Source organism: Dromaius novaehollandiae, chromosome 39, assembly GCF_036370855.1.
Source record: "Dromaius novaehollandiae isolate bDroNov1 chromosome 39, bDroNov1.hap1, whole genome shotgun sequence".
In the NCBI taxonomy this organism is placed as follows: domain Eukaryota; kingdom Metazoa; phylum Chordata; class Aves; order Casuariiformes; family Dromaiidae; genus Dromaius; species Dromaius novaehollandiae.
The window spans coordinates 91,525-101,472 of record NC_088138.1 but is presented as its reverse complement, the minus strand read 5'-3'; the positions used below and the strand labels follow the sequence as shown (position 1 = coordinate 101,472).

General features: G+C 75.0%; 3 protein-coding genes and 2 non-coding genes across 8 annotated transcripts in view; 1 reads left to right on the top strand and 4 right to left on the bottom strand.

Annotated features, from left to right (window-relative positions):
- The window catches only part of PIH1D1 (PIH1 domain containing 1), a 24,276-nt gene extending 14,349 nt beyond the window's left edge, over positions 1-9,927 (bottom strand). The window contains exons 1-10 of one of the 4 annotated variants that reach the window (XM_064503596.1): positions 9,572-9,924; positions 9,338-9,407; positions 9,072-9,254; positions 8,454-8,515; positions 8,299-8,383; positions 8,124-8,217; positions 7,901-7,930; positions 7,726-7,822; positions 7,027-7,176; positions 6,658-6,692 (exon numbers count right to left, since the gene is read on the bottom strand). In XM_064503596.1, coding sequence (XP_064359666.1) covers positions 6,660-6,692; positions 7,027-7,176; positions 7,726-7,822; positions 7,901-7,930; positions 8,124-8,217; positions 8,299-8,383; positions 8,454-8,515; positions 9,072-9,254; positions 9,338-9,407; positions 9,572-9,658 — 891 coding nt within the window. In that variant the 5' untranslated portion in view covers positions 9,659-9,924 and the 3' untranslated portion in view covers positions 6,658-6,659. Of the gene's footprint in view, positions 1-6,434; positions 6,693-7,026; positions 7,177-7,725; positions 7,823-7,900; positions 7,931-8,123; positions 8,218-8,298; positions 8,384-8,453; positions 8,516-9,071; positions 9,255-9,337; positions 9,408-9,571 lie in introns of those variants that run through there. The other 3 variants (XM_064503595.1, XM_064503598.1, XM_064503597.1) reach the window with 3 other exon arrangements.
- Positions 250-2,935, top strand: DHDH (dihydrodiol dehydrogenase). Its single transcript, XM_064503599.1, has 5 exons — positions 250-442; positions 767-1,022; positions 1,526-1,650; positions 2,002-2,152; positions 2,702-2,935. Exons 1-5 carry the CDS (start codon positions 359-361, stop codon positions 2,818-2,820), a joined length of 735 nt encoding a protein of 244 aa, XP_064359669.1. The 5' UTR covers positions 250-358; the 3' UTR covers positions 2,821-2,935.
- On the bottom strand, positions 3,292-5,951 carry RPL13A (ribosomal protein L13a). The gene is made up of 8 exons (XM_064503601.1): positions 5,827-5,951; positions 5,563-5,635; positions 5,297-5,362; positions 4,660-4,761; positions 4,495-4,580; positions 3,962-4,021; positions 3,760-3,882; positions 3,292-3,396 (listed from the first exon to the last, which is right to left on the bottom strand). The coding sequence occupies exons 1-8, from the start codon at positions 5,839-5,841 to the stop codon at positions 3,310-3,312; spliced, it is 612 nt and encodes a 203-aa protein (XP_064359671.1). The 5' UTR covers positions 5,842-5,951; the 3' UTR covers positions 3,292-3,309.
- On the bottom strand, positions 4,140-4,208 carry LOC135325508 (small nucleolar RNA SNORD34). The gene has a single exon (XR_010386440.1). It is a non-coding gene; the product is annotated as a small nucleolar RNA SNORD34 (small nucleolar RNA).
- Positions 5,446-5,525, bottom strand: LOC135325507 (small nucleolar RNA Z195/SNORD33/SNORD32 family). The gene has a single exon (XR_010386439.1). It is a non-coding gene; the product is annotated as a small nucleolar RNA Z195/SNORD33/SNORD32 family (small nucleolar RNA).
- Positions 9,928-9,948: the final 21 nt, after the last annotated feature.

Genomic DNA, 9,948 nt, shown 5'->3' with positions numbered 1-9,948 from the left:
GGTGTACGGGGGGGGGGTTGGGGGGTGTGGGGTCTCCCCCGGACGCCGGGGCCCCGTGGCTCACCCGGACGCTGGGGCCCAGACGTGGTGTATGGGGGGGGTGAGGGGGCTCCCCCGGACGCCGGGGCCCAGACGTGGTGTACGGGGACGGGGGTGGGGGGTGAGGGGGCTCCCCCGGACGCCGGGGCCCAGACGTGGTGTACGGGGATGGGGGTGGGGGGTGAGGGGGCTCCCCCGGACGCCGGGGCCCCGTGGCTCACCCGGACGCCGGGGCCCAGACGTGGTCTACGTGGGCACGGTGAACACGCAGCACCTGCCGGCCGGGCGCCTCTTCCTGGGCGCCGGGAAGCCGCTGCTCATGGAGAAGCCGATGGGCGTCAGCGCCGCCGAGGTCCGGGAGCTGTCGGCGGCCGCCCGGGCCCGCGGGCTCTTCCTCATGGAGGTGGGGCCCCGCCGCCCCCGGTGCCCCCAGTGCCCGTTCCCAGTGCCCCCAGTCACCCCCCAGGCCCCCATGGCCGGTTCCCCCCGTCTCCTATTCCCCGTCCCCCCAGTGCCCCAGTCCCAGTCCCTCCAGTGCCTGCAGTTCCCAGTGCTCCCAGTTCCCCACTCCTAGACCCCCGATAGCCCCCAGTCCCCCTATTCCCCTTCCCAGTCCCCCCCAGCTTTCCCAGTCCCCCCATCCCTCCCCAATCCCAGTCCCCCCGTTCCCAGTCCCCCCAGTGTTCCCAGCCCCCCCGCCCTGACGCCCCCCCCCGCCCCCCCGCAGGGCTTCTGGACCCGCTTCTTCCCGGCGTGGGGGCGGCTGCGGGAGCTGCTGGCCGGGGGGGCCCTGGGGGAGCCGCGGCTGCTGCGTGTGGGGCTGGCGTCTCCCCTGGGGGGGGTCCAGCGCCTGGTGGCCCCCGAGCTGGGCGGGGGGGTCCTGCTCGACCTGGGGGGCTACGGGGTGCAGATGGCCACCGCCCTGCTGGGGGGCGGCCGCCCCCCCCAGCGCCTGTGGGCCCACGGCTGCCTCCACCCCTCCGGTAAGGGGGGGCACCGGGGGGGGCGGGGAGCAACGGGGGCTCTATGGAGGGCAATGGGACACGGGGGGGGGGACACAAGGATGGGGGGCAGCAGGGAGGTAACGGGGGGGCTGGTTTGGGGGCCCCTGGGGGACCCGGGGGGGGTTGGAGGGGTCTGGGGGGGGTCCAGGGATCGGGGGGGGTCCAGGGGGGCAGGTTGGGGACCTGGGGGTGGGGTCAGGGAGTGTTTGGGGTGTCTCGGGGGGTCCTGGGGGGTGTTGGGGGTCGAGGAGGGTCCCAGGAAGGGGTTTGGGGGGCTGGGAGGGGTCCTGGGGGGTCCCGGGGGGGGTCGGGGGGGGTATTGGGGGTCTGGGGGGGGTCCAGGGGGTCTGGGAGCATCTCAGGGGGGTCCCGGGGAGGTTGGGGGTCCAGGGGGTTCTGGGGGGTCGCGGGGGGGTCTGTGGGCTCCGGGGGGGTCGCGGGGGGGGGTCGCGGGGGGGTCAGGGCGGCCCGCGTCCCCGCAGGGGTGGACGAGTCGGTGACGGTGACGCTGGAGTTCGCGGGGCGCCGCCTGGCCGAGGTCACCTGCTCCATGGCCGCCGAGCTGCCGGGCGCCGCCACCGTCGGGGGCACAAGCGGGTGGGCCCAGGTGCGGGGGGGGCCCAGGTGCGGGGGGGGCAGGATGCCGGGGGGGGCCCAGGTGCGGGGGGGGCCCCAGGTGCGGGGGGGGCAGGATGCCGGGGGGGGGCCCAGGAGTGGGGGGGGGCCCCAGGTTTGGGGGGGGCAGGATGCCGGGGGGGGGACGCCGGAGTCCCGGGGGGGCGTCATGGTTGCTGGATGCCCAGGTCCCTTTGGGGGGGGGGGGGGCATTTTGGCTCCTGGACGTCCTTGTGTGCGTGGGGGGGTGTCAGGGATCCCGGACACCTGGGTCCCTTTGGGGGGGGGGGGGTGCGTTGCGGCTCCCGGACGCCTGGGTCCCGACGCCCCCCCCCCCCCGCAGTTCCCCACCCACATGAACTGCCCCACGGAGCTGGAGGTGGGGGGGCAGCGGGAGCACTTCCCCCTGCCCCCCCCCGCGCTGCCCCTCTGCTTCGCCCACGGCACCGGGCTGCGCTACGAGGCCCAGCACGTGCGGGAGTGCCTGCTGCGGGGTGAGCGGGGGGGGGGGGGGGAATGCGTGGGCCCCCGGGGGGGGGGTGTGGGGGACGCCTGGGCCCCCGGGGGGGGGTGTGGGGGACACCCGGGCCCTGGGGAGATGCCGGGGGGGATGCCTGGGCCCCGGGGGGCATCGGGGGGGGGCACCAGGGACCTGGGGGGACGCTCGGGGGGACACCTGGGCCCCAGGGATGCTGGGGGGGGGGGGGCCACCTGGGTCTCTTGGCAGGAAGAAGGCAGCCCCGGACACCTGGGCCCCTGGGGGACGCCTGGGCCCCTGGGGGACGCCTGGGCCCCGGGAGGGGGGACATCTGAGCCCCTTGGCAGGAAACAGGTGGCCCCGGACGCCTGGGCTCCCGCCCCAGCCCAGGGGATGCTGGGAGCTGCCCGGACACCTGGGTCCCTCGGGCAGGAGAAGGGCTGTCATGGAGGACGGGGTGGGGGTGGGGGTGGGGGGACGCCTGGGGCCGTCAGGGGGGCGGAGGGGGAGCGTCCCGGACGCCTGGCCCCCCCCCGGACGCCTGGGCCCCCCGCCGCCCCCCCAGGGCTGACGGAGAGCCCGGTGATGCCGCTGGCCGAGAGCGAGGTGGTGGCGGAGCTGCTGGACGAGGCCCGGCGGCAGGTGGGGGCGGCGGGGCCGGAGGGGGCCCCGGCCACGGCCTGACACGCGGCAACACGCCTGGACACGGGCTGACACGCGGGAACATGTGTGGACACGCCTGGACACGCCGCGGCCCCGCGGGGCTCTGTGACCCCCCCAATAAAGCGCTTGAACCTGCCCTGGGGCCTTGTGGCGCCTCGGTCCCCGTCACGGCAGGGGGCTGCGACCCCCCCCCAACATGTCCCCAGCGGTGTCCCATGTCCAGTGTCTGCACCCACACGTGTCCCATGATCCATGTCACAGATCCTGGGTCTGCTCCCACATGTCCCCATGTCCCCGCACATCCCACATCCCGTGTCTGCTCCCACGTGTCCCCTCCCACACGTGTCCCCATGCATGTCCCATGTCCGGTGTCTGCTCCCACTCGTGTCCCCCCACATGCCTGTTCCATGTCCCCCCGTCCCCACGCATCCCATGTCTGTCCCCCCCCCCGTGTCCCGTGTCCCCCCCGTCCCCACACGCGTGACCCCGGCGTCCGTGTCGCTCCTTTATTCACAGCAGCAGCCCGTGCTGCCGCAGCACCGCCGACAGCGGCGCGATCTTCCCCTCCACGTTGCGCTCCGCCCGCCGCCGCAGGCTCTGGGGGGGGGGAGAACGGGGGGGTCAGGGGGGTGTCTGGGCCCCCCCCGACGCCCCTGGGGCTCCTCGGCCCCATCCCGCCCCCCCCGGGGGGATTGGGGGGTCCTACCCCAAAAACGACCCTGCTGAAGCACCAAAAGCGGTTTCGAGGCCCCCCAGGAGCAGTTTCAATAGCCCCCCCACGCGCAGCACTTTCCAGGCCCCCCCGGGGCCGTTTCAAGCCCCCCCTCAGGGGTGGGTTTCAGGCCCCCCCACAAGGGACTGTGTCGCCCCTACCCTCTTTTCTGTGGGGTTTCCCGCCCCATTTCGCCCCCGATTTCGCCCCCCCGCCTCGCCCCCCCACCCTGTTTCACCCCCCCTCACCATCAGCTTCTTCTTCTTGTTGTAGCGCAGCTTCGCCTTCTCCTTGCGCTTCTCCTCCAGCGCCGCCGTCACCGCCTGGTACTTCCAGCCCACCTCGTGCGCCAGCCGGCCCAGGAAGGCGAACTGGGGGGGGCGGGGGGGCGTTGGAGGGGCCCCGGCGTCCGGGGAGCCCCCGCCGCCCCCCCCCGGCCCCCCCCAGTACCTTGCGCGTGGGCTTGAGGCGGATGATCTTCAGGGCGGCCGGGACGACCATGCGCTTGCGCTGCCGGGGGGGGAGAGAGCGTCAGCGGGGGGGCGCAGGGGGTCACGGGGAGGTCACAGAGGACGGGGGGGCCACAGGGGACGTGGGGGGGGCGGCGGGGCGGACACGGGCGGGCGGCGGGTGTCTCAGTGCTGACAGTTTTCTCAGGGAGCATCAAGCAATGTAGGTAAAACGCATCATCGACACCAAAATGGGGCGTTGGGGGCTCCGGGGGGGCGTTTGGGGGGGCCCAGGGGAGGTGGGGGGGTTGGGGGGTGTTAAAAAAGGCACCTGGGGGGGTCGGGGGCATTTGGGGGGTCCCAGGGGACGCAGAGGGTCTCGGGGGGGGGTTAAGGGGACCCGGGAGCGTTTGGGGGCACCGAGGGGACATGGAAGGACGGGGGGGGTCGGGGTGCTCAGGGGTGTGCGGGGGCGCCCGGGGGGGCTCGAGGGGCTCCGGGGGTCCCTGGGGGGTCCCGGGGGGGGGGTCTCACCTTGTCGTAGGGCGGGGGGATCCCGTCGAACACCTTGAGGCGCTCCAGGGCGGCCTGGCCCCGCTTGGTCTTGTGGGGCAGCATCCCTGGGGGGGGGGGTGAGCATTATGGGGGGGCCGGGGGGGGTCACCCCCCGCCCCCCCGGGGCCCCGGCGTCCGGCTCACCTCGCACCGTGCGCCAGAAGATGCGGCTCGGGGCGCGGAAGTGGTAGGGGCCGCGCGAGGGGTTCGTGTTCATCCGCTTCCGCAGGAACGCCAGGTACTTCACTGCGCCGCCGCGTCAGCCGCCGCCGGGGGGGCTCCCGGGGCCCCCCCACGGGACTCCGGCGTCCAGGGAGCCCCCCCGGCTCCCCCCGAGGGGCCCCAGCGTCCAGGGAGCCCCCCCGCCCCCCCCCCCGCGGGACTCTAGTGTCCAGGGAGCCCCCCCGCCCCCCCCCCGCGGGACTCCGGCGTCCAGGGAGCCCCCCCGCCCCCCCCGAGGGGCCCCAGCGTCCAGGGAGCCCCCCCGGCAGGACCCTGGCGTCTGGGAGGGGCCCCAATCCCATAAACCCCAGCCTCTGCCCCCCCCGAGGGACCCCGACATCTGGGGGCCCCCCCTATTCCCATAATTCCCCCCCGAGAGACCCTGCCGCCCAGGTGCACCCCCTCGAGGGCCCCCCCCGTTCCCAGGGACCCCGGTGTCCGGGCGGCCCCCACCAAAGGCCCCAAGTGCCCAGGGAACACCCCTCCCCCATCCAGGGACCCACGTGACTGAAAGCCCCCCCCCCCCCCCCCAAGGGGCCCAGGCGTCCGGGCCGCTCACGTTTGTTGCGGTAGAAGTTTCCGGAAATGTTGATCCCTTCGCAGCGAACCACCACGACCCGCCGGCCTGCGGGGGGGGGGGTCAGCGGGCCCAGGCGTCCGGCCCCCCCCGCGCTCCCCCCCTCCCGTCCGGCCCCCCCTTCCCCGGCGCGGCGCTCAGATGGTAGTGCATGGCGGCGGCTCGCACGGTCGTGAGACTCGACAGCCAGGGCGGGATCATCACGGCGCCGCCGGGGCCGGGGGGGTCCCGGGGGGCCCCGCACTCACCCAGCAGCACCTGCTTGGCCACGATGGCCGCCAGCCGGCCCAGGAGGTGCCCGCGCCCGTCGATGACCAGAACCTGCAGCGGGAGCGGGGTCAGAGCGGGCGGCGGCGCCGCTGATCCCCCCCGGGGCCGTCGATCACCCCCCCCGGGCCGTTATTCGCCCCCCCCCAAGGCCGCTAAAACTCCCCGGGGCCGTTAATCCCCCCCCCCGGGCCGTTATTCGCCCCCCCGGGGCCGTTTCCCCCCCCCCGCGCGGCCCCGCGCACCTTCAGCTCCGCCATCTTCCTCGCCGCCCGCACGGGAAAGAGGCTCCGCCCCCCGCGCGCCGCGGGGTCGCCGCTTCCGCCGGGGCCGCCCGCAGGGGCGGAAGTGACGCCAGCGCGGCGCCAGCGCCCGCGCTCGCCCCGCCCCAGTGTGCCCAGTAGGTTGTCCGGCCGCCTCCCAGTGCCCCCAGTAACGGGCCAGTAACGCTTCGGTGTCCCCCGCGACCCCTCAGCGCCCCCAAAACATCCCAGCGTCTCCAGTAACCCCCCAGTAACCTCCCAGTGTCCCCAGTAACCTCCCAGCGTCCGCAGTAACCTCCCAGTGTCCCTTCCATGTCCCCCAGTAACCCCCCAGTAACCCCAGTAACCCTCCAGTAACCTCCCCGTAGCTCCAGTAATCTGCAGTATCTCTCCCAGTACCCCCAGTGTTCTCGCAATGTCCGCCAGTAACGTCCCAGCGTCTCCAGTAGCTCCCCAGTACTGCTGCCAGTACTCCTAGTGTCCCCCAGTAACATCCCAGTGGGCCCCAGAACTCTCCCTGGCATCCAGGACCCCCCCACTGCCCCCAAGGGGCCCAGGCGTCCGGGCGCCCCCCCCGCACACAGTCGCTCTCTCGCTCATGTCGCTCTTTATTGCGTTTCCTGTACAAACACCACCCGCAGCAGGGGCCCAGGCGTCCGGGCACCCACCTCGCGCTCCCCCCAAGGGGTCCAGGCGTCCCGGCAGCCCCCACTGCTCCGGGGGGCCCAGGCATCCGGGACCCCCCATCACACCCCCGAAAGGGCCCAGGCATCCGGGCGCCCCCCGAGGGGCCCAGGCGTCCGGGCCGACCCCCGTCACAGCTGCAGGGGCATCGTCACGGTGAGGACCTGCCGGGAGGTGGGGGCGGGGTTAGGGGCGGGGCCTCAGGCAGCAGGGGCGGGGTTAGGGGTGGGGCCTTGTGCAGGGGGCAAGGCCATGTGCACCCAGGAAAGGGGGGGTCTGGGCCGAGCTGGGGGAAGCCCAGGGGGAGGAGCCTGGGGGCGGGGCTTCCTTGAGGGCAGGGTCTCGCCAGGGGGCGGGGTCTCCCTGGGGGTGGGGCCTCCTGGGGGCGGGGCTCCCGGGGCACAGTGGAAGCAGGCGTGGCAGTGGGTGGGGGGAGGGGAGGGGCTCCCCGGGGGCGTGGCTCCCCAATGGGCGTGGCTCCCGGGGGGCGTGGCTCACCTTGGTGCGCCGGTGGAAGCGGGCGTGGCAGCGGGCGGGGTCGGGGGGGAGGGGCAGCCCCAGCTCCAGCAGGGGGGGGCCGCCCCCCCCGGCGCTCCCCAGCACCAGTCGCTCCTCGCTCAGCGCCAGCCCCAGCTGCCCCGCCCCCGACTGGGCGGGGCATCAGGGGGCGGGGCCGGGGGCGGGGCCAGGCACAGAGCCGGCCCCTCCCCTGGGACCCCCCCCCCCAAGCTCCCGGGGACCCCTGGCCCCCCCGACCCACTGCAGCACCCCAGACCCCCGCCAGGGCCCCCCCGGTGCTCCCCCAGCCCCATAAAGAGCCCCCCTGCCCCCCCACCCCCACGGATCACCCCCAGCCCCACAGTGACCCCCCCCAGCCCATATTGACCCCCCCGGGACCCTCCCTGGCCCCATATCAGCCCCCCCAGCCCCCCCCGGACCCCCAAAGGACCCCTCCCAGCCCCCCCCGCCCCATATAGCCCCCCCGATCCCCCCCCGGCCCCCAAAGGACCTCTCCTGGCCCCCCCAGCCCCATACCAACCCCCCCAGACCCCCCCAGGACCACTCCCGGCCCCCCCAGCCCCATATCAGCCCCCAGACTCCCCTGGGATCCCCCCAACCCCATATATAAGACCCCCCAGGATCCCTCCAGCCCCCCCAGGACCCCCCTGGGCCCCACGTCCCCCCCGGCTCGCTCACCACGTGGGGCAGGTGGACGCGGGCCTGCAGCACCCGGGGCCGCTCGGCCGACGGTTCGGCCACCACCACGTAGGCGGGGGGGGGCGGCGTCGGGGGGCTGCGGGGGGCAGCGTCAGGGCGGGGGACGGCGCCGGGGGGGGGGTCTGGGCTGCCCCGCTCAGCCCCCCACTCCTACCTGGGGGGATGCGGCAGCAGCGGCTCCTCACTGTGGGGAGAGGGAGAGCGTGAGGGGGGGCCAGTGGGTCTGAGAGGGTCCCGGGGGGCCCAGGTGGGGTCCTGGGGGGGATTGGGGGGGTCCCGAAGGGTCCCAGGCACCCGGGGGGGTCCCCAGTGGGCTGAGGAGGGGTCCTGGAGGGACTGGGGGGGGTCCCAGGGGGTCCCGGGGGGGCCCCACTCACCCCTCCAGCTCCTGGATGCGGGGCCGGGGCCGCGTCCGGATGTTTTGGGCCGAGACGGAGCCGAGGAACTTGCGGTTCTGCAGCACCCGCCAGCCTGGGGGGGGCCGGGGGGGTCAGGGGGGCCCGGGGGGGGTCCCAGAGGGTCCCGCCAACCCCCGGCCCCCCCCGGCCCTACCGGGGTGGTTGACGGCGACACCGTATTTCTCCGCCAGCCCCTCCATGACGACAGTGAGGAAGAACTCCAGGTACAGGGGGTCGGCCTGGGGTGGGGGTGGGGGGTCAGCGGGGGGGTCGTGGGGGCCCCCCAGAGCCCCCCGGACCCTCCCTCACCTGCAGCGTGCGCAGCAGGGACGAGTTCACCACCACATCGTAGGCCGTGCAGCCCTGGCCGCCTGCGGGGGGGGGGGGACGGGCGTCGGGGGCCGCTCGAGCCCCGGGGGGGGCAGATCTGAGCCCCACGGCTGGGGGGGGCAGTTTGCAGGGGATTTGAGCCCCCTGGGGGGGTCTGGGGGCAGCTCGGGGGGGAGGTTGCCCCACTGGGGCAGTTCAGGGCATTTCGGGGGCTGTTTTGGGGCAGTTCAGGGCATTTCGGGGGCTGTTTTGGGGCAGTTCAGGGCAGTTTTGGGGCGTTTTGGGGCTCACTGCGGTCCAGCTCGGCGTGGGGCTCCCCCAGGCTCATGGGGATGCGGTTTGGGGGCTGTTTTGGGGCAGTTCAGGGCAGTTTTGGGGCGTTTTGGGGCTCACTGCGGTCCAGCTCGGCGTGGGGCTCCCCCAGGCTCATGGGGATGCGGTTTGGGGGCTGTTTTGGGGCAGTTCAGGGCAGTTTTGGGGCGTTTCGGGGCTCACTGCGGTCCAGCTCGGCGTGGGGCTCCCCCAGGCTCATGGGGATGCGGTTTGGGGGCTGTTTTGGGGCAGTTCAGGGCAGTTTTGGGGCGTTTTGGGGCTCACTGCGGTCCAGCTCGGCGTGGGGCTCCCCCAGGCTCATGGGGATGCGGAAGGCCGAGGCGGCGTCGGAGTCGAGCAGCAGCCGGAGGTCGCGGGGGGCCAGGGGGGGCGGCGCCGGGACGGCCGGCGAGTGGCAGACGTTGACGAAGACCTTGGCGTCGCCCGCCCGCGTCTTCACGCAGAAACCTGCGGCCGGGGGGGGTCAGGGGGGGCCGCGTCTCCTCGGCGCCCCCCCGGGCCCCCCCATGACCCCCCCTGACCCCCCAGACCTGGCTGCGGGGTGACGGCCGTGGAGGTCGACGCCGGGGGGGTCTCGGCCTCGTCGGCGCCCTGGGTCACCTGCGGGACAGAGGGGTGACGCGGGGGGTGCCTGGGACCCCCCGGGGCCCCCAGATCCCCCTGTGACCCCCCCCGGGGCCCCCAGATCCCCCCCGGGACCCCCCAGATCCCCCTGTGACCCCCCCCGGGGCCCCCAGATCCCCCCGGGGCCCCCCCGGCCTCACCTGCAGCAGGATCCGCCGCAGCGCCTCGGGCTCCTCGTCCTCCTCCAGCTCCGCCGACAGCAGCGACTTGTCCGTGGGGGCGGCCATGGGCTGCGGGAGGGGCGGTTCCCCCCCCGGGGGACCCAGGCGTCCGGGACCCCCCCGCAGCGGCCCTTAGCAACGGTTACCACGCGCCGCGCTCTCCCGCGTCCTCGTGCTGCGAGCGAGCTTCCGCTTCCGGCAGGAGCGGCGCTCCCAGCTCGATGGTCGCTCGGCGGACTCACCCTTCCGGGGTGCCCCAGTCCGGAGGCCGCTCTTTCCCCGTGGGGCGGCACTCTGTGGCAGTTCGGAGGCCGCTCTTTCCCCAGGGGGCGTGTCTCGGTGGCAGTCCGGGGGCC